This window comes from Molossus molossus, unplaced genomic scaffold (genome assembly GCF_014108415.1).
Source record: "Molossus molossus isolate mMolMol1 unplaced genomic scaffold, mMolMol1.p scaffold_m16_p_1, whole genome shotgun sequence".
NCBI classification, from domain to species: Eukaryota; Metazoa; Chordata; class Mammalia; order Chiroptera; family Molossidae; genus Molossus; species Molossus molossus.
In genome coordinates, this window is record NW_023425344.1 from 106,991,056 (window position 1) to 107,015,374 (window position 24,319).

Sequence of the window (24,319 nt, forward strand, 5' to 3'; positions counted from 1 at the left end):
TAGACACTTGCAATGTATTTAGTGTTACGTACATAAAATACACAATTCATAAACAAAAACATGGTAGGAATTTTTTTTTTTTTACCTCTCCAGAAGTCAAATACTTGGGAATCTTGGCTACTTACAAAATAACTTAAAAAAAGAAAAATCCCCCGAAAAGACAAACAGAAAGACCAGATGTTACCAGCGACATGTGTTAAAAGTCTTGGGTACCTTATACACAAAAATGCCCTTCACAGAGCCAATTTACTCTTACTTTAGACATAATTCTAAAAAGATCAACTAAGTATACAACAGATTAGAAGTGGAAAATTAATTAGAAAGAGGAAGAAAAAGTAATATCTTGAGACAGTTTGTTGGCAGCAAGAAGTAACAGCTGACAGCAAGAGAGGAGAGAGAAAAATATGAGCAAGAATAAACATATTACAGAGTGCTGGTAGGATGGTGCTCAAAGAACATGGACATCTAGATGCCTTAGAGCATCTGCATCTTAGAGTTTTGATTCCCCTTTTTCATACAGTCACCTTTTGGCTGAATCAGGACTAATGTTATACCAGTTGAACTACCTTTTTAGTTCCAATTATCAGTTTTATAAGCTGTCTTAGTCTCTTCATAAGAATCAAAAGATGCTACTCTAACCCAGAAATACACCCTTTTTCAGGAAGGGTTCCTTCTGCCAAGAGCATTATATTTACCCTTATTAGACTCAAATTTCTTGATGTAGTCTCCAAATTATCTTAGTTTTCATAGCACACACTAGGTTCATTATATTAAAAGATCAAAATGCAAAGTAGTAAAACAGCGTAATAACTGATTTGCATAATGACTATTATCAGAAAAGGATAAAGCATAATTCCAAAGCAGGAAAATACGTATTTTATAAAGATGGTAGGCAAAAGTAAATTAATGAAATAATAAACTAAAATGGGAACATAATCTTTATTATCCTAAATGATCAATTTCCCAAATTTTCTGAATGAGTAAAAACTATGCTGGTTGTTTAAAAAAAAAAAATACTGCATTTCTGAGAAACTTTCAAAAGATATTAAAAATAAGTTATTAGCTCTGACCGGTTTGGTTCAGATGTTAGAGCAGTGACCCTCGGACCAAAGTGCCTCGCGTTTGATTCTGGTCAAGAGCATGTACCTTGGTTGCAGTTCAGTCCCTGGACCTGGTCATGCAGGAGGCAACCAATCATTGTGTCTTTCTCAAATTGATGTTTCTCTCTCTCCCTCCCTTCCACTGTCTGAAAATAAATGGAAAAAAATCCTTAGGTAAGGATTAAAAAATAATGTTATTAATTTTATCAGGTAGAGTTTTATGATGTATTAAAACTTTTAAACCATTCTACATTAAAACTCAATTAATTAACATCATGTTAAGCAGGTAACAAGAGTCACCTATGACTCCACAAATGTCTGACACTGCTTAAACAACACTTCTGAAATGATGTTTAGAATGATTAATGCTGGGAACCCTCAATAACTTGACATCATAGGTAGGGCCAAGAAATCCCCAACATTTTAGTGAAAAGATCCCTCAACTTAGTATCAGTGAAGGAGGGTAAGTGAGCGAGTGGGGAAAAGAAAGACACCTTACTGAGAAGATTACATACGTAATGTCTGGCAATCTATAGATTTTCAAAAACCTTTGTTGTCATTAATAAGTGAAAACACTAAGATTCGGAGGATGTAAGGACATCCATGTGCACCTAAAGAAACAGTGATTATGAAGCATAAAGAGCACTAAAGCTTTTATATAAAAGAAATCTGAAACAAAGAATAAAGGAAACAATACACACATACTTCTCCACAGTACTCTTTGGACATGGGCTTTAAAAAGTATATTGAAAGCAAATTACTAATGTACCATAAGTCTACTTCAGAAGACCTGGTATAAAGACTGGAAATTCTCTAACTGTAGGAATATTCTTCACTTCTGCAAATAAATAGTCCCACTCTCAGTTTTCTTGGTCTATTTTTTTTTTTTTAATATTTGATAGAGATATTAATGTAATCATTTTTTTTCCACTTTAACTGTACTATGAGAACAACAAAATGTAAGTATTAGGTCAAGTAATTGAGGACTAAGGCCAATTTTAAGGCACACAAGAGAGGACTATAGTAACCAGGAGAGTGTAAGTCACACCAAGGAAAGTTAAACATTACTCAGGTACAGACCATTGTTGACACATAGAAATGATGGTCCAAAGTTACCAATATTTCTAATTATTAATTTAAATGTAGAGAGAAAATACAAATTAAAAAAATATACGTGAAAACAGATGTTCCTGCAAAAATTCATAGAAGCATTATTCCTAATAGGCAAAAAGTGAAAACAAATCAACTATGGATTCATAAATGAATTAACCAATGTGGTTAAAAAAAAAAAAAAAAGAATGGCAATTCTTTTTAGAGAGAAGTAACTACCTTATGACTTTTCAATTTCATCTTGCCCAAATAAAGAAAATGGCTGTGTGGACAGCTATCCTCCTAGGGTACTGGCATGATAAGAATATGAGTTGTTAACACCTGAGTGAAGGAAAACCATAATATATGTGAACTCTACTCTGTACCTGTCTGCACATTTTCTATATATCTAAAATTATTTCTACATAAGAAGTTAAAACAAAAAGAATATGACTGAAAACAAACTAGGTACTTGGCTTTACAGTGAGTGTCCCACTGAAAATGTGAAAACAGGTGTTAGATTAGATCAAAAATAAAAATGTTTTATGAAATTATAAATTCATATTACCATAATAAACTTTTGCTTTAAATTCCAATATATGTTAAGTTTTTTGTTCCCTCCCCAAGATTAATAGTTTAAAGAAATCACTTCCACTCAAGATGTTATATTACACTTATTCTAATAACACTCTTGTAAAAGCCTCATTAAGAGAAGTAAAATTATTTTACAAGATGGACCTTAAGGCAAGCAGAGTAAGAATAAACTGAACAATTATTGAGGTAAAGCTAAGTTATTTTGAAACAAAATATGTTTAGGTGCCTGAGTCAAAAAATACCCTTAGCAAAGTTCTAACTTACTATTTAAACATATAGAAAGACATGTGAGTCTATCAAGGCAGTATTCAAACTCAAAACAAAGGAATTTAGTGTTTCCTAAGTAGACTGACATACCTACCATATTAAAATATTAACAAGATATATCAGTTTGAAATGTCCCTGTTAACACTTTTCCTCTTATTTGAAATGTCTGCTTATGACCACAGAGAAGTTTTAAAAGAGCTCGCACACAGTAACTACCAAATTCCTAGGCACTCAGCTCATCCTAAAGGATTTAGTTGTGGAGGGAAAAAGTCAGGCTAAGTCTACTCAATTATGTGAATATCAGACTTAAAAGTGGATATTGTTCTGGTAGATTTATTTTCCCCCCTAATGTTGGTAAAGGCAGAAAAATATAAAATAACAAAGAAAATTTAGGATGGAAACAATAGTACCTAGAGTAAAAATTTCACCTTTAGAAAGTATAGCAATATATCGTCTAGAGGTAGATATGAAATTCAAACTTCAATCATAAAGGAAGAGGTTATAGCAAGCATTTTTTAAATGCACAATTAACCTGTCAATAAATGTTAAAAATCAAACGATTCAAACAAGCTCTAAAACACAGCTTTTCCTTCAAGCTTTGCAACCCTGACACATGCTTTAAAAATATATTCTCCCAAAACTTTGTCAGACTCATTAAACTGAATATTACTTTTTAAAAAATTCCTATTTCATATATACTATCAGAAGAAAAACTTATTTATTATTACTGTATCTGTCTTAAACCAAGCTGTCTCACATAACTCTGTCTTCAATCTGTAAAAATGGAGATAAGGGTACCTGTCTCGTAAAAATATTGTGAGAATTAGCTGAGTGAATATATTTAAAGGGCTTAAAAGAATGCTTGGCACATGGTAAGCACTCAAATTTTAGTTTGTTATTCAAAAAGTTATTTTCATAAGTTATTATGGTTTCCGTCTTTGCCGTTAACTTTGTTAGAGAATATAATCTACCAATTATATTCTAATTAACATGGCTATACTTCAAAGACTAAAACATACTCACCTAAGAAAAATTAGAAGGTATAAATGTCTCATTATGTAATGTTACCTTAATTTATATACAGCGGTGGGCAAAAGGAGGTTTACAGTTTTGAGTATGTGAAACTGAGAATTTATTCTTGTATTATTTATTAATTATTCTTATTTTATTAATGTGCTTTTGCTCACCCCTGTATAATAATATAGCAATACTACAAATGTAATGTAAGGATCCAAATATTTTAATGACAATTAAAACTTATACATTTTTTCAATTTGCAAACACAATTTGTTTGACTAGAAAAGCTCCCAGGAAAAATTGGGGAACACTGGGAAACTTCATATATCCTCTAACTCAATTCAAACTTTGCACTATGAAATGTATTCTGGTAACAGATCCCATTTCTGTCAGCTACCACCACTAAAGCTTTAATACTCAGCGTGTGATGAGAGATGAAACCAAGTGTGAACAACTTCCAGGTCCCATGAGTAGGCTGACTGTTAAAGCTGTCAGGTTCAATTGCATCATTCCACATTATTCAGTGCCCCAAACTGCTCCCTAATTGTTAGGAGCTTAACGTATTCAAAACCATTGTTTAGGCTAAGGCTGAAATACCCTACAATTGAGTTTCTAATAAAGTAGTGGGAGGGATTAAATCTTAGTTAAACCATTACTGAACATCCATGATTGGACAACAGGATCACATAGACTAGCCAACCGATTCTAAGGTTTCCTAATTGGTTAATATCTAATCAATATATCACCTGTCTTTTGGGAAAAAATTAAATCCCTACTACTACAGTGGATACTGAAATAATTCAAGAACTGGAAAAGGCCTTAGTCAACAGCTGAATTTAAAATGGGTAAAATTCATATATCTGTGTTAACACTGAATTTTGAGTTTAAAAGAAAAATGTAATACTATTTTTAGCAAAAAAAGGTGCTTCTACACAGTATTTCTCACTGGTAATCAGGCTGTTTTTTGTTAACAGCTGAAATTAATTATGTCCTATAACAATTATAACACCATTAATGGTGTGATAACCATTCATTCCAAAGTACATTACGGTCTGCAAAGTACTTATTGTCATTTGAACTTCGTAACATACATGTGTAACAGGTAAAACAGGTATTTAAAATTTTCATTTTATGTATGGAAAAAAAAATGATGCCCACAAATTTAAAAGACCTGTCCACAGTTACACTAGTGAGTATCAAAGCTCCTGGAACTCAGGTTTTCTGATTCAAACTTCTGCTTTTGCACTGTGTCACATAATTTGAAACAGTAAAATTTCTAACAACGTTTTTCAAAGAGATACCTCTTGACATAGACGCACATAACTGGGAAATTCATTTCTATGTTACAGATTAGTAATCTAAAGAGCAAGCTCAGGAGTCAAATTGCCTTGCTTCCAAACTTAAGTTTCACCACTTAAACCTAGTGCAGTTACTTGAACCTTTTCATCGTCCAAGTGACATTACAGAGCATTTGTAAAAACTTATTTTGTTAGAATGTTAGCTTCCTTAAAATTACAAATCATTATAAAATTATTTATTTAAACTTTCATTCTGACCAACCAAGTCAGGTGAAATGGCCTGGGAAAATGAATCATTTTCTCAAATAGAATGAAAATGTCATATCAGATACATCATTTTGAAAGAAAATCAAGGACTGCATCTAAGACAACTCCCCAGCACATGCACACGCACACACACCAAAGTTATACTATTGGAAAACAAAATATTCAAAGTTGATTGACATAGAAGTCTTATAGAAATCTACAAAACATTAGTCACTATAATGTACCTTTAAAATACTTAAATATTTTCATTTACTAAATCACATAAACCTTGGAAGTTACTTTATTTAAATTATTTTAAAATCGGTATCCTTTTTATAACAGCAACATAGAGTAAACAATGAACCATGATTATCTACATGAAGACTGTATCCAAAAGCAAAACCTAGAATGCAGAATATATTAGAATATAATTTTTTTTCATTACATTCAGCCTTAAATTCTCTTTAATAATTAAAGGAATCATTCTTCAAACGAAAGCACCTGACTGAATTCTCCCAAAGAAAGAACAGAATGAATATAGAACTAGGAAACAGGGGAATTTGAAAGGCAAAATGGAAAATTAATGGCTGCCCTGGCTGGCATGGCTCAGTGATTAGTGATTCGGCCTGTGCACCAGAGGGTCTCAGGTTCAATTCCTGGTCAAGGACATGTACCTAGGTTGCAAAATTGATCCCCGGCCCTGGTTGGGGCAATTGCACATGTCTCTCTCACACTGATGTGTCTGTCTCTGTCTCTGCCTCTGTCTCTCTCTCTCCCTGCTCTTCGCCCCTCCCTTCCACTCTCTCTAAAAATCAATCAGAAAACATATCTTCCATTAAGGATTAACCCCCAAAAAGGGAAATTAATGGCAGACCTACAGAAACTAATTTATACCTATACTCACGATACAACAAGGGCAGAGCACATCATTAAGAAAATCATATAGACAGTAGTTCTATCTTCTAATAATGTAAAGGAACTATATATTGTTGATATCTGTGAAAGAATAATTATTCTAAAATCAAGCATATTGAATAAAACATGATTTAACACTGAAGAAAATAAAGCCAAATTATCCAACATTTTTTTAAAGTTTTAAATCGGCACTAAGCATCAGAAGCCCCACCCTGCCACCCTTAATACACAAAAATATCTCCTTTTGTTCCCATTAAAAGCATAAATCTATTCCAAATTTTAATTTCTATTAGTTTCCTGATCTTACTTTCTTGACTACTTTGCAGGGAACAATTCTTAAGACAGCAAATAATCCAAACAAGAGGTCTATCTAAAATCAAGGCCAGAAAGATTAAGAATGACCTCTGCATTTTTCCTGCTGACACTAAGCCAGTCACTAAACATCAGAACTTTCATTAAGCTTTTTGTGGGGAAGAGGAGGAGGCAAGAAATTATTCGAATTTAACATTTCTATTCTCTGATTTATATGTCATGATTTTCTTAATAACCATAACAAGATTTCTATAATTACATTTTAAATATTGATCATTTAAATTTACCTTATAGCACAGCTCTCTTAATTTTAAATTAACTACTTATTTAAAAAACCCTATATAAAAGGCTAGGATGTGATTATGTAAACACAATGACTTGCATGATTTGAAAACAAACAGGACCTATATGAAAGTTAAATCAGAAATAAACTTTTGTCATTTTGAAAAGAAGATTCAATTACAAAACGCATCACAATTTTTAAGAGTCCTATTTAAACATATTTTAAACATTTTTGTATCATTTCCCTTGAACACTGCCTAGAAAAATTCACATTTAGCACATTCAATACCAATACTATTGTCTCAGACAGCTAAATTGAAGTAGTTCTGCTCTCAGTTCAACTGAGAGGTCAACGTGCCTCAGTTGCCTGGAGACTGATGGTTGCTACAGCAGCACCAGATAAGCCAGGCTAAATAAGCTCCAGCTTGAAGGCAGAAAGCCTTTACTGCTAGACAGAAACATAGATGCAGTTGTCTCAGCATGTACCATTTGAGTCTAACTGGCTGATCACATTTATAAGAGACTCACCTTACTGAAACATGGAAAGAGGATAAACCGTTAAGATTCTAATTGGACTGAATCCTGGATTACTTGCAACTATGATTTCTTTGTTCTTTGGTTGAGTCACATGTTAAGTGGAATTTTCCCTCTAGCTATAAATTTCTCTTTACCACCACTTCCCCCTTCGACCTTCCAAATGCCAACCCCTAAAACCACAAACATCATGGATAAGAAGAAATGAGATTTTTGCTTAAATCAGCCTGGAATTAACCAGAGGTAATTAAAACAGATAAAGAAAGAAAATAAAAATGCAGTGAAAATGTTCATCTGAGACTTTATCCAGGAATATAAAGCTATCAACAGCATATGGTTACACTTAATTAAAAGAAATAAAATAAAAACAGAAAGAACTATTTATCTTTTCATGCTCTCTAACCTAAACCCCTATTATTATGGCTACCTTCACTAAGGCTAGTGAAATAAGCTAAAGAACTCTCCTAAACCAGTCCAACCCCCCTTATTCAGATTGAGAGGTTCACCAAATAGTTAACTTTAATTTTCAAAGATTATACCACTAATCATACTATTGATTTTCTGTGAACTTGTTTATTCTAATATGTAACCTAATTGTAATGGTGACTGTTTACATTGCACCATTACATATTTTAAAAATAACAATGTTGTGCTTTAATGTACAGCTTACAGAAAATACAGAAAAGTGTATACATTCTAAAGGTCTATACAATGGAAATTATGAATACATACATAAAGCATAAGTTTATAGAAAGTTACAAAGAACTACTTAACTAGTCATGTGTAATTTGACATTTATCACTGTTATAATTTTCTCAAAATGTTAACACACTACTAGAGCTTTGAATAAAAGTAAACTAATAAAGAATTCCAAATAAAATATAAAATATAAATAAAAAAATATACACTTTAGGGAAATGTGGGGTTGAGGGTAGGCTGGAGAAGGGTGTATGTGTGTGTATGTATAAACAGCTCTGCCCATTTACTGTTTTTTTTATGTAATTCAAGATCATGATTTTTCTGATTTGAATCTTGTTTTTAAAGCATTCCTGTAGACTAGGTCACCTATCAAATTACAGATCGGAAGTAGAGGAAAAAAAATAAGTAAATAAAAACCAACAAAGTCACTATTATTTATAATATTTATGAACATTACTTCTCTCCCACTAGGAGGAAAGCCATATAGTACTTAAAGAGATCATTCACTCTTCTTTTTAAAAAAATGTTTCTTTATTGATTTTAGAGAGAGAGGAAGGGAAAGGGAGAGACAGAAACATCTATGAGTGAGAACATAGATTGGCCACCTCTTGCATGGTCCCCACTGGGATTTGGGCCCACAACCCGGGCAGGTGCCCTGACAGGGAATCGAACTGGCAATCTCTTGGTGCATGCGTCGATGCTCAACCACTGAGCCACAATGGCTGGGCAAGGGATCATTGAATCTTTATTCTATATTCCCCTACACTGGTTTTTAAAACCATAAGGCAATAGATATTCATACATTATTTGTGTGGGTTTTGAAATTATAAATGGAATTTTTAAAACCACAAGTCCAAAATTGGTTCATAGTTCTTTTTCTTTTTTATCCTCACCCGAGGACATTTTTCCATTTTTTGTTCAGATAAGAGTGGGAGGGGGGGAGAGAGAGAGAGAGAGAGAGAGAAACATCGACGTGAAAGGGACACATCGAGTGGTTGCCACCTACACAACCCAACTGGGGCCAAGGACAAACTGCAGCTGAGGTATGCGCCCTTAGTGGGAACCGAACCCGGGTCTCTCTGGACTGCAAGCCAAAGCTCTAACTGCTGAGCCAAACCAGCCAGGGCGGTTCATAGTTCTTTAAAAAGTCAAACTTTTTAAAAGAGAGAATAAAAGCTCCCCCCCCCCACGCCCAAATTACTATTTTATATCGCTAGAAAAAAATTCAGAAACTCAGAAACTGAAAATAAGCAGTTGGTGCCAACATATTCCTTTGTCTTCTCTCATGAGTATCATGTAAAAATGTTTATGATTTCCAACATGTCAATACAAATAGAGATACTTGATAAATTCCTATAGGAAGTCCTTATCTCATTTCTCTCTCTTCCAAGTAAACTCAAAACCGATAATCCATCTTCATGTTACTTTATAATATACCTGAGTTGTAGCAACAGCAGGGGTTGCAGATGATGCCACTGATGGGGACAGAGCTCCCACTTGTTGCAAATGCCCAGAAGACTGCTGAGGTAAATGAGAACTGGAGACAGGAGTACTAGATCCTGAGCCAGATACTACATTTGGAAATGATACTGCTACATCATTGCTGTTATAAATACCTGAAAGAAAAGAAATATTTTATAACTTAGCAGTGAAATTTGTCACAGACATACAACATTAATCAATGTTAGAATTATCCACATTTCCTCTTAATCCCTCCCCAAATGGGGGGCGAGGGGGAGAGGTAGGTACCAGTAACTAAATAAACAAATACAGATTTTTCATGAAACACTTGAACTAAGTCTTTTTACATATCAAAAAAAAAAAAAATGGCTTTGCTAATAAACAGGAATTCCTAAGAGCAATAAAATGTTTAAGTAGAAGAACAAAGCAACTAGAGTTGCATATAAAGCACCTGGTAAGCCTTTCAAAATGCAGATACTAAGGCTTCAGAACTTATGATTGATAGTTGAAATGGGAAGAGACTTTGTTTTAAAAAGGTCACCCATGATACAATGTAGAAAATAAAATAGAATAGGACTAGACTTGGGATTCAGAGACCAATAAAGAGGTTGATGACATTGTGGGACACAGCTGTGAGAATAAACAATATAGGTGGATTCTAGGGATATTTAGGAGGTAGGAGAGACAGGACTGTATAATGGGCTAAATGGAGTATACAAGTGGGTGTAGAGGTGAAGGGGGAACAGAGGATTAAGGGATAATCATGAAGTGGACTACTGGATGGTAGTAACAGTCTCTCCAAGGAAAAGAACACAGTGGCACCATGGTAAAAGCTAGAAAGAAAGGGAGAAATGAGAGAATGGAAGCAATTCATTCTTTAAAAAAATTTTTTTTCCTTTATTGATTTTTAGAAAGAGAGGAAGGAAGAGGGAGAGAGGGATAGAAACATCGATGAGAGACAATATCAATTGGCCGCCTACTGCATGCCCCCCACTGGGGATCAGGTCCACAACCTGGGCATGTGCCCTGATCGGGAATCAAATCAGTGACCTCTTGGTGTATGGATCAAAGCTGAACCACTGAGCCACACCAGTTGGGCAGCAATTCATTCTTTAAAAAGTAGATGGGAAGGAGAGGGAAAATGAATAAAAGCTAAAGAGAAAACAAGAAGTTACTGAAAAAATAGGTGATTTGTTTTGTGTTTGTTTTTTAAGATGGGAGATCATGACCCTGGCTGGATAGCTCAGTTGGTTAGAACATCGTCCCAATATGCCAAGGTTGCAGGTTCAACCAGTCAGGGCACATACAAAGAATCAATCAATGAAAGCATAAATAAATAGGAACAACAAATCAATGTTTTTCTCTCTCTCTCTCAAAATCAATTAAAAGAAAAAAAAAGATGGGAGATCATGGTCATATGCTGAGAACAAAGAGCCCCCAGAGAAAGAGAGGATCTCTGCAGATAAAGGTAAGAGATGGGATTATCTATAAATCAGGGGGGTTCTCAACTAGGGGTGATTTGCTCCATAGAAGACATCTGACATGCTTGGAAACATTTTTGGCTTTCAAAACTAGGGAGTGCTACTGATATCTAGTAGGTAGAGGCAATAGATGCTGCTAAACATCTTAGAATGCCTAAGACAATTCCTCCCAACTAAGAATTATCTGGTCCATTGTATCAATAGTGTGGGAGTTGAGAAATCCTGTTATAAACTAAGGCTCTTGGGAGAAGAATTAAGATGCTAAGAATTTAACACTGTAATAAGAGGAAAGCAGTAATAAATGGGCTACAGTAAAAAAATAAAAATCTTTTTGAGAAACTATAGCCCTTGAAGGCAACAGTAGTTATTATATCAACAGTACAATTTACTTTGTTCTAAAGTACATAAATATTATTGATTCATAATAAATAAAAGCACCTATAATCTTCAAACAAGGGAAATAAAATAACTAGGACATTATAAAGTCCTTATAACTATAATTGAGGTTCCTAGATACTTACAATTTCTCCACGAAAAAACACACCCATAATTTATTCATTCAACAAATGCATCCATTACACAAACATCTGAGAGCTCATTGCCAGATATTATTCTGAGCTCTGGAGATACAAAGACATTCAAGATATGTGGTCTCTGCCTTTAAGAAGCTTAGCAGAAAAAAGAGACAATTACAAAAGACTGTGAAGAGTGATAGAAACATCCTCAGGGGGCTATGCGTGCATATAAAGGGGAATCTAATGTGGACCTGGGGCAGATAGAGTGGGGTATGGGTGGTGGTGGTGGTGGTGGGGTCAAAGAAACTCACTGGAAGAAATGGGTACTTTTAAAGCTAATTTCCAAAGGAGCTACAGAACAGAGGCAAAGGGTAGTTTGAGGAAGAAACATGCAACTGAGAGCAGGGTAAATTCTAAGAATTTATAATGACTATCTGTATAGGTTAAGCAAGAAATGAGACAAAAAAATAAGCAGGAAACAGATTAAGAAGAACATTAAAAGTTAAAATGTTAAAAATTAAAAAATTTAGAGACAGTAGGAAACTACTGAAGGATTGTTAACATAAGCTTGGTGTGATCAGATTGGTGTCGAAGCAAAACATCAATCACTGGCCCAGGCAAAGAATAGATTGGGGAGGATATTTAAATAAAGACTGAGAAAACTATTAAGGACTACTACAATAATATAGATGAGCAAAAAAAAAAAAAAGAATAGGGATTAAACTAAGGTAATATTACAAAGGCTAAGTTCATAGAACTGGTAACTCATTAGACCTGAAGAATTAAAAAAAGGGAAGACTCAGGAATGATTCTTAAGCACCAATAAAATGGGTTTGAGAGAGGTGATACCAGTCACTGAAGCAGAAGTAACAATTGAAAACATCCAGCATTTGGTTGCTATGTTTAGGTTACTAGCATAATAGCCCAATGAGGTAAATATCACTTCCGTTATACATATGAGCAAATATTAGTTTAAGGAAATAACTGTGGTGTTCACAGTTTCAGTATAACTTCATGCTCATTGAGCTCCAGCTGAAGAAGAAGGGAGTAAAAGTAAAGAGGTTTCTATACTACAGCTCATACAAAACAGACTGTCCACAAAGCGACCAATGTTAAAGCTCGAGAAAGTAACTGGCTACAAAATTGGAAAATGGGACAGAAATCAGGTACTGGAAGTTTTTCTATTCTCATTTGTGTTTGAATTTTTAAAATATAAATAAAGGCACATAAAGCATTAATGTAAGTCAAAATGTTTCAGTGAATAAATTTTAGCAGTTCAACTTGATAACAATTATAAATAAATCTGTTTTTCTGAACAATGCCAGCATGGGAATTAGAAAAAAAACAAGGTTGCAGTGTGTCCCCGACCCTGGTCGGTCGTGCGGGTGGCAGCCACTCGATGTGTTCCTTTCACGTCGATGTTTCTCTCTCTCTCTCTCTCCCTCCCACTCTACCTGAACAAAAAAATGGGAAAATGTCCTCGGGTGAGGATAAAAAAAAAAAAAAAAAAAAAACACAAAAACAAGTACATTTCTGCCTGGCCAGTATAGCTCAGTGGATTGAGCATAGTTCCATGGACTGAGAGGTTCTGGTTCGATTCCTGGGCAGGGCACATGCCCAGGTTGCAGGCTCGGTCCCCAGTAGGGGGCATGCAGAAGGCAGCTGATGGACGTCTCTCTCTCACATCAATGTTTCTATCTCACCCTTCCTCTCTCTAAAAATATATAAATAGAAACATATTTTTTTTAAAAAGTATATTTTTGTTGATGGCAACCAAACAATATTTGTAGCTTTTAAAAAATTATTTTTCTTTATTAATTTTTAAAAAGAGGAAGGGAAAGGGAGAGATAGAAACATCGATGACAAAGAATATGTATTGGCCGCCTCCTGCATGCCCCCCATGGGAACTGGGCCCACAACCTGGGCATGTGCCCTGACCTGGAATCAAACAGGTGTCCTCTTGGTGCATGAGTTGATGCTCAACCACTGAGTCACAATGGCCGGGCATGCAGCTTTTAAAAAAAAATCATCATCCAAGGATATGTTTTTATTAATTTTTAGAGAGAGAGAGAGAGAGAGAGAGAGAGAAACATTGATGTGAGAGAGAAACATCAACTGGTTGCCTCCCGTATGGGCCCCAACTGGGAATCGAACCTCCAACCTAGGTATGTGTCGTGACAGGGAATCAAAACCCACAACCTTTTGGTGTACAGAATGATACTCCAGCCAACAGAGCCACCCAGCCAGGGCTGGTGTTTATAGCATTTTTCATCATATAGTAGATTCCATCCATTCACTATACTTTCTTTTTTTTTTTAACATTTTTTGTACAGATAGAGTGGGAGGGAGAGAGAGGAAGGGAGAGAGAGAGAAACATCGACGTGAAGGGACACATCGAGTGGCTGCCACCTGCACGACCAACCAGGGCCGGGGACAAACTGCAACCGAAGTACGTGCCCTTAGCGGGAACCGAACCCGGGTCTCTCCGGACCACAGGCCGATGCTCTAACCGCTGAGCCAAACTGACCAGGGCTATCCATTCACTATACTTTCTAACTGAGTTGTCCTACATACAAGTACATACATGTTAATGTTGTCTGTCTTCTGTGCTGTTCCTGTAAGTTTGCTATCAAAATACATTAAACTATAAAAAAATAAAAATACATTAAACTATAAAAAAAAGAAATACCAAGTAACTTGCTTAATGACCTAGCAGGTGGTGGAATCAAGATTGAAACTCATAGCTGTCTGATTCTGTAATTGAAACCACTTCCTAATGCAGGTTTAAGGTTCAGGTTGATCATCCTGGTTTTTGAGATGTTTTTGAACACAGAACTTTTATATAGTCTATAACAGGATAAGATGAGCCTAAAACTTGGCAGAAAATCAGGTCTGGAGATACAAATCTAGGAATTAGAAGCATAGTAAAGTTACAGTAAGTAAATATGAAAACTCAATAAAGCTTTCTGTTGGTATACATTGTGTTTGACAATTTTAACTAGTTCAGATTTAGAAACATGGAAATCTCGCATTAAAAACTCTAGATTTCTAATTTCTCCTGAAAAACTGAAGCTCTATCAACACTGGATACTATATTCTGAAATAACAACAATCTGCTAAAGCTTTGGATAGACATAGATTCTTTAATCCACTAAAGTACTGTCATTTCTTTTTCTTCACCTCTTCTTCATTCATTTATGTTACCTATATGGCCCCAATAAGTATTTGATCTACAAGTCCTGATATGGAAGCAGGTGCCAAGGGCTGGAAAAATGAGATCACCCAAGGAAAGTTCTCAGCATGATCAAGAGAAAAGGACCAAAGACAGAAATCTAGAGAATATTACCATTTGAAGAGTAGAAAATAAACAAACAAACAACAAAAAATGTAGACCAAAAAAGATACACCACAAACAACAAAATTTAAAAGAGGGAGAATCTTAGAAACCACTTGGAGAATTTCAAAGGACAGGTCAAATGATCCTACTGGTCACTTATGGTAAGGCCAGAAAAAGGAGTCACTAAATGTGACAATAAATCTTAACAAGGTAACTCTTATAAGTTTGACTGTGAAAAACGAAAAAGAGATAGCATGTAAATGAAGCAAATGTCTATAAACCTTATATTCCAAAGGACAGGCACATAGCTGAGGGGAAAAAATTTTTGTTTACCCCATAGTTCATTCACCAAATATTTATGAAAAAGGCACTGAAGATCACAAAGAACAGAGCTAATATGTATTCGTAAGCTACTGATACAGGAGAGAAATGCTAGATGCAATGAGAAGGACATATGCCATGAAGGACAATTTAAATTCAGAGTAAGGGACTGACATGGAAAAGTTCCAGTGAGATGTACTTAACTCTGCTTTCTAAAAGTACCTTGAAAGGTAGAATGCTGATTATCTAGGTGTTTTGTTTTGGTTTTTAATGGTGAAAATCATACCATACATGGAATCTCCAACTTCTGTAACTAAAAGAAAAACGTTAGCTGAAGGCAGCACCACTGAAATTGTTCTTTTCTATAAAACCAAAATAATAGCTACCTTAAAGGCTTTTATTTGAGAATAGCCTTGTAAAGACTGTAGCAATTCCCAATACACAATACTTTTCCATAAATGGCAGCAATAGCTATTTTAGAGTTAATGCTGTAATTAAAAATTTATCTTTAAGCCAGGAAAGTACAGTCTTATAATTGTCAGGTCCTCTAATGTCCCTACTGCACTTTGAAAAATGCAAATACCATTACCACATGCAACAATATATCATAAAAATATAATACTGAGAAGCAAAACTGTGGTGATTTAGGACCTTTACTCTCTAAACTTAATCTGTTTTTAACATGACTTAAATGGGAAAGTATACAGCTAACTGTGTAATGATCACACTTTGAAACCGTGTCTGGTACTCAAGTTACTGCTAGAAAATAGAACAAATAAATATTTTCCTTTCGTATCAAGGCAGGAAAGCATAATATTCTAAATCTTAAAAAAATGAGAATCACTGACACCTCAACTCCTTCATACCTCAGCTATAATTGGTACAGCATGAGCAATTTACTAAGACCTCTAGATCTTTTTTCACAAGGCAAATAATCCTCAGGATTTTTCTATACCTGCTTTCTATTTAATTTCACTGTTTCCATCACTTTTACAAGTGATACACTATTTCAATCCAAATCAAGGTGACATTCATCAAATTAAATGGAACTGAGTCTTGCAATGCACAGCTCTAGGAAAAGACCCTGAAAATCACCTGTTCAGGATAGACACTAGAAACAAAGATGCAGAACGATAGAGGGTAGCAGTGACATACTGCTTCATTCATGCATTCATTCATCTATCAAATAGATATTTATTGTATATCTATTAGGAAACAGGCACTGTACTAGAAGCAGGGAATAAAATAGGTAACAAGACAAACAAAATCTCTGCTCTGTAGGAATTTACAATTTAATAGGGAGGCAAACATTAAAACAAACAGGTGATTACAAATTGTGACATACCATGAGAGTGAAAAATTAGGAAGCAGAAAAGACCTGTCTAAATAAATGACATTAAAGTGAAAACCTAAAAGTTAGCTTGGTAGGTGTTAACAGCACAAAGAGTTAAGTAGAAAAGCTTATTCAAAAGATAAGGACCTGTGGGGGGGGGGGGGGAAGGCTGGGGGGTAGAGATAAACCAAAACAACTTATATGCATATATTCATAACCAATGGATACAGACAACAGTGCAGTGAAGGCAGGGGGGCAGGGAGGGGCAGGAGCAGGGAGGAGGGGGTCAATGGGGGTAAAAAGGAGGGACATCTGTAATATTTTCAACAAAGATAAATTTAAAAAACAAAATTTTTAAAAAGATAAGGAAAAGGAAAAACAAATAATGTGGCTAAAGCACAATGGAGAGAATGGTAGAAGACAAGGTTGGAGAGAAGGAAGAAGCAGATCTCACAGGACCCTGTAAGCCATGTAAAGGTGTTTACAATTTATGTTAAGATTAACAGGAAGATAGCAATAGCAAAGAACATGACTTAGTTTTTAAAAGATCATCCCTCGCCCTGGACGGTTTGGCTCAGCGGTTAGAGCATCGGCCTGCGGTCCAGAGAGACCCGGGTTCGGTTCCTGCTAAGGGCATGTACCTCGATTGCGGTTTGTCCCGGGCCCTGGTTGGGTCATGCGGGTGGCAGCCACTTGATGTGTCCCTTTCACGTTGCTGTTTCTCTCTCTCTCTCTCTCTCTCTCTCTCTCTCTCTCTCTCTCTCTTCCTCTCTCTCCCTCTTGAGCAAAAAAATGGAAAAATGTCCTCAGGTGAGGATAAAAAATAAATAAATAAAAGATCATCCCTCTAAGTGCTATGTAACAAATGAACTGAAAGAGGGAAGAGTGGAAACAGAAAGATCATTTAGGAGATGATTCCACAAAGATTATTTACCTATGAACTATGGTAGTACTGGTATTGAACACGGAGAGAGGGAATCTAGAAGTTGGAATCACCTGAACTTGATGATAAACTATAGTTGGTTGATAAAGAACAGTATAATAAGTGAATTACAGGTTTCTGGCTGGTGATTAGAAGTGTCATTTACTGAGATGGTGAAAACTGGAACAGGAAGAATAGATTTTTGATTTTAAAAAGAAAAAAGTCAGTTTAGGACTGTCTTTTTGAAGACTTTCAACATTTCAAGGATAGTTAGTGAAAGAGAAATTTGTAAAGAAAATTGGTATCAGTAGGGTAAAAAGAAAACCATGAATGTAGTGTTACCGAAGTCAAGAAAAGAGAGTCTGAAGAAAGAGGGGGCACCCATCCGCTGTATCACATAAAGCTGAAGGCTAAGAAACAGACTGAAAATGCCCACTGGATCTGGAAACACTGACACAGATGGTATCTTAGAATGAACAATATAGTGTGGGTAGAGCCAAGAAAACACTGTTTAGACCTAAGCTTTTTTTAGTATGCTCACTGCAGTTACATAAAGTCGATATATAAAACAGAAGTATAACTCTCCAGTGACAGAAATATTAGTGTTCACCAACCAGAGTTTCTGCTTCCCAATTCCAAACTGCTTGGGAGGCCAAATCAGTACCACATCAAGTTGCTTATTCAACAAAGAAGAGTAAATGAATGGGGTAGTCTTGAGGAATATTGAACCACACAAATGATTAAGCATGATAAGTTATTTCTAACCCACATCCCAAGAGACTGAGTATTATTTTCTGGGGGTTAACATGTGTGAAGTAGTTAAAAGTCCAAATCCTGTTCCCTCATGCAAATAACAACTTCTGTGAACCTCATACATCTCATCTATAAAACAAGGATGGTACCAATGATTTCACAGGGTTGGTGAAAGGGTTAGCTAATATATGTAAAGCATATATCTATATTATTAGTATGCTATCAACCATATATTAAGCATTTCATAATAGTAGCCATATTATTAAAGGAGAAACAATATCTATTAATGTTAAAAGAAATAAATAGGATAGTATATACAATAATAGAAAGCTTCCATTGTTAATGTTGCCTTAATGTCCCTTCCCTTTTGTGACTAAAGAATAAACACTTAGGATATTCTGTATCTTGGCATTCTCTTTCTGGACTGTGGGATATGTGGCTATATGACTAACACATTCATTACTCAGAGGATAAAATAAAATATAATGTTCAGAAAGTGAGGGGAAGGGACACTGGTTACAGTAAGAGGAAGTCCTCAACAAAAACAAATATGCTAAGAGGTCATCTAAGATGAAAACTGAAAAATACCAACTGGACTTGGCAATGTAAAAACTATTCCTGACCTGAGTGAAGTACTAGTTCTAAAAGCCAGTATGAAGTGGTTTGAAAATCAATGAGAGAATTTCTGTTTCGAGCAATGAGGCAGACTTAATAGTCTAAGATCTTTCCTAATTAAAAGGAACTAAGAATGAATAGCTAAGTCCACAGAAAAAAGGGAATTCCTTAGGGGTTAAAATGGGGAACCATCTGTAATAGTGTCAACAATAAAAAATGAAATAAATTAACAATAAAATACATGTTTCAAATAAAATAAAATAGAAGAGGAAAAAGCTTTAACAGGTGGTCCTAGAGGAGCCAGCCTGTGTCAGAAACCTAGAAACTTTGGCTTTAATGCCCATAAGGAAAAAAGAGATGACAGTTTGGATCTCAAAAGAATAGAAAGTTGAAACTGAGCCCTAGCCAGAGTCCCGGGTTCAGTTCCTGCTAAGGGCATGTACCTCGGTTACAGTTTGTCCCTGACCCCAGTTGGCATCGTGTGGGTGGCAACCACTTGATGTGTCTTTCTCACGTCGATGTTTCTCTCTCTTTTCATCCCTCTCTCCCTCCCACTCTATCAAAAAGAAAAAAGAAACTGATTATGTTAAGCAAAATAAACCAGTCAGAGAAAGACAAGTATCACATAATCTCACTTAAATGTGGAACCTAATGAACAAAATAAACTGATGGAAAAAAAATAGATCCAGAGACATGGAAGCATGGTACAGATTGGTGAATCTCAGAGGGAAGGGGGGTGAGGAGGATAAGGGGTTGGGAAGAAATTAACCAAATAACTTATTGCATATATGCATAACCCATGGACACAAGCAACAGTGCAGTGAAGGCCTGGGGAGAACTGGAGAGTGGTAGAGGAGGTCAATGAGGAAAAAGGGGGAAGAACATCTGTAATATTTTCAACAGTAAAGATCAGTTAAAAAACAAAGAAACAGATGAGAATCCATTTATATCCTCCCTTTCTTAAAAAAATTTTTTTTGTATCCTCACATGAGGACATTTTTCCATTTTTGTTCAGATAGAGTAGGAGGGAGAGAGAGGAAGACAGAGCAAGAAACATCAGTGTGAAAGGGACACACTGAGTGGTTGCCTCCTGCATGACCACAACTAGGGCTGGGGACAAATCACAACCGTGGTATGTGCCCTTGATCAGAATTGAATCCATGACTCATTGGTCCGTGGGCCGACGCTCTAACCCCTGAGCTAAACCAGCCAGAGCCATTTATACCCTTTTAGGGGATAAGTACATTACCACTACCACCACCCCCGCAAAAACCCACAAAATCTAAATATCACAGTATACGGAGAAAATAAGGATGCTTGTCCAATTTGACCTGAGTTCCGAATAGGAAATGAAAAGTCTGCACCAAAATTTATGGCCATAGCCTTGTCTTCCAATAGGTTTTGGGCTTGAATTTACACAATGTGCCCGGTCTGATAAATTCCAAACATTAAATTAAGAAGGGGTCAGGTAGTATTGTCGCATGAGTATACAACAGAAGCAAACACAAAACCTCTCTGAAGGGATTTAGCCTCCATCCCGGTTAAAAAATGAGTTCAAAAACCAATATTTAAGCCCTGGCTGGTTTTGCTCAGTGGTTAGAGCATTGGCCTTCAGACCAAAGAGTCGCAGGTTCAATTCTGATCAAGGACATGTACCTCGGCTGCAGTTCAAGCCCCACCCCTGGTCGTGTGGGAGGCAACCAGTCCATGTGTCTCTCTCACATCGATGATTTTCTCTCTCTCTCTCTCTCTTTGCCTGCCTCCCTCCCATTCTATTTGAAAATCAACAGAAAATGTATCCTCAGGTGAGGATTAAAAAAAACACATACAAAACCCACACAATATTAGAAAACATGGAAGGAAACAATCCCTTTGATCACAAGTAAGCAGACATAAACATTAAGACTGACCATCTTCCAAGAACCTTAAAAAATAGAAACAGCAAGTAAAGGTTATAAGATAAATATTTTAAATTGCTATGAATATAAGAGGAGGAATCAAATAGATGAGGAAAAAACAATACTCTGTATAAAAAAGAGGAATGCAGAGACTTCCGGTCAAAATGGCGGCCTAGGTAAATGCGGTACTTGCCTCCTCACACAACCACATCAAAATTACAACTAAACTACAGAACAACCATCATTCAGAACCACCTAAAATCGAGCCGAATTGAAGTCCTACAACTATGAAATCAAAGAAGCCACATTGAGACTGGTTGGAGGGGTGGAGGCTTGAATGGGCTGGTCCCACACCCACGTGTGGTGGATAAAAATCAGGAGGACCCTGGCCAGTTTAGCACAGAAAGATAAAGAAGTAAAAATTAGCCCTGGCCGGTTTGGCTCAGCGGTTAGAGCGTCGGCCTGCGGTCCTGAGAGACCCGGGTTCGGTTCCCGCTAAGGGCGCGTACCTCGGTTGCAGTTTGTCCCCGGCCCTGGTTGGGTTGTGCGGGTGTCAGCCACTCGATGTGTCCCTTCACATCGATGTTTCTCTCTCTCTCTCTCTGTTCCTCTCTCTCCCTCCCACTCTACCTGAACAAAAAAAAAATGTCCTCGGGTGAGGATAAAAAAAGAAAAAAAAAAAAAAAAAGAAGTAAAAATTACGAGTGATTAAGGAACATGAAGGAAGAATGCAAGTCCAAACATGTGTACCAAAATTTCTAAAGAATAGAAAGAATAGGAAAAAGCACATTTTAAAACATAATGGTTGCAAATTGATTAAAGACACAAATTCTAACAGACATACTGCTCCAAAGAAAAAGATGATCTTGGGTGGGTGAAGTAGAACAGCTTGAGGGGTAAGCAAACAAATAAGAATGTGGGATTTTAAAAGTTTTTTCTTTTTCCCCCGGTTTTGGTTTTTTTCAAAAGGAGAAATACTCGAGCATGTTTAGACAAAGATAAACAGTTGTGAAAAACAGAATGAGAAAACTAAAACAACAAGGTCTCCGAGGGGACAGAAAAGGATAAGGAACAGAGGATGGATACAAATCAACCAGGTTTGCAGAATTGGGAAACAAGAAGGTAAAGTTTTTTTCTGGGAATAAGAGACAAAGACATCTAATATACTGAGGATGGGGAAGGGAAAGGGAAAGAAGAGTTAAAAAAACAAAAACCAAAATAATCATTCTAAAAAAAGTAAAGAGGGAGTCCCAGAGATGTGTATGAACGTTGTCAAGTTAAAGGCCAGTCAAGGCTGGTATCATGAATTGATAATTATATGAATTTGTACATGGTGTTTATGGGGTTTTTGTTTTTTATCTAGAAAAGCTCACATGAAGTATAAGTGGTCAGGTTAAAGAGGGAGAGTACTTCAACTAAGAAGAAATGAGATATCTAAATTAATACCAATCATAAGTCTAGATGAGAAACATCACGCAGTGCATCACATGGCGATTTTTTTGTTTGTTTCTTTAGTTTAAGGAAATTAAAAGGAAGATTTAGTGGGAAAATAAACTGCCAATTAAAATCAAGAACATAATCTTATTAGATATGGCAGCTATTAAAACAATTTGTCATTCATCATTAAAGGTTTTCTATAATTTAATAAAAACATAAAATGACATTAAATTTTAGAAAATGAAGGCAAAACAACAACAAAAAAAACCCTACTCTGAAACTTGTAATTTTAAACAACCACTATGACAATTTTATCTAACATTTTATTCTGGAATTATTCACTTATATTTCTGACTCTTCCAACTATAATCTGAGCCCTATAAAAACAAGAATCATACAGTAATAACTTGACAGTCCTTTGCCATATTATGTATATATATATATTATTTTATGCATAATACATATACAATTTGTTGTTCTGGGTTTGGTGTATAAGAAAATATGTCTCGGATATATTTCCAAGTTGCTTGGTAAGCTTCCTAAATATCACTTGATAATCAAATCCAGGAGATGCTACAAGAAATATGAGTGTTAATTTTTACATTTCCAATATTTCTAATTTTTTGCTATGATAAATACCTCTACAAGTCTAGCCTTTTCATATGTTACTTAGGACAGAAGTCACTTCTATTCAGTCCTTTTAGATCTCTTCCCAAGAAGCATTTCATTTTAATAGTCCATGCTTTAGAATTCTTTTCTTGTTTTTGGTTATTTTAAAATTTCCCTATAATGTGTCCAGAAGAGGACTTTTCCTTCCCTCTTTTATCTTCGGCACTTGTTTCAATCTAAGATCTCTCATCTTTTTTTTTTTCTGAAACTTTTAATTAATTTATTTTTGTTACAGATGTTTCTCCTTTTTCCCCCATTGACACCCTTCTCCCCAGTCCTGCCCCCCTTCACAGTATTGTTGTCTATGTCCTTTGGTTATGCATATATGCATATTAGTTCTTTTGTTTATCCTCCCACCCCCAGTGTTTGTCAGTCTGATCCCTACTTCTTTGTCTCTGGGTGTATTTTGTTCATCAGTTTATTCTGTTCATTATATTCCACAAATAAATGAGATCATGTGATATTTGTCTTTTGCTCATTGGCTTATTTCGCTTAGCATAATACTCTCCAGGTCCCTCCATGTCATCTGAAAAGATAAGAGAAAAGATCTCTTATCTTTTTAAAGGTAGTTTACCTCCAGCCAGGCCAGTGTGGCTCAGTGGCTGAATGTCGATCCATGCACCAAGAGGTCGCCAGTTCGATTCCTGATCAGGGCACATGCCCAGATTGTGGGCCCGATCCCCATTAGGGGGTATGCAAGAGGTGGCCAATTGATGTTCTCTCTCATCAGTGTTTCTATCTCTCTCTCCCTCTCCCTTCCTCTCTCTCTAAAAATCAATAAAAATAAAAATAAAGGTAGTTTACCTCCATTATTTCTTCAGATTATTTCCCCCTATCCATTTCTTTCTTCCTTTCTGGGGCTCCTGTTACCTAGGTTCTACTGTACTTCTATCCTCCATATTATATAGCTTTTAGTGTGTGTATGTGTGTGTGTGTGTGTGCCCGCGCGCGTGCGTGAGCGCACGTACACAAATATGGCCTCGGTCCCTCCTCCTTCCCAGGGATTTCCTTAATCTGACCTATCCATTAAATTATTTTGTTCCTCAGCTATATCCTTTGTGCTCTTTATTCCATTTGTTTGTTAGGTTCTTTACTTTAACTATTATAGCTTTCTATATGCAAAGTTTCTAGTTGTTTCTTTTTAATATATTTTTTCAAATTATTATCTTCCCTCATGTCTTTTATATGTTTATCACACTAATGTGTTCTCTATAGTTCCATGAG

General features: G+C 35.8%; 1 protein-coding gene across 8 annotated transcripts in view; it reads right to left on the reverse strand.

The window, feature by feature from the left end:
• Positions 1-24,319, reverse strand: part of MLLT10 (MLLT10 histone lysine methyltransferase DOT1L cofactor) — a 290,083-nt gene that overhangs the window by 25,315 nt on the left and 240,449 nt on the right. For all 8 annotated transcript variants that reach the window (XM_036281730.1, XM_036281756.1, XM_036281774.1 and 5 more), the window contains one exon: positions 9,791-9,969. In XM_036281730.1, coding sequence (XP_036137623.1) covers positions 9,791-9,969 — 179 coding nt within the window. The remainder of the gene's footprint in view (positions 1-9,790; positions 9,970-24,319) is intronic.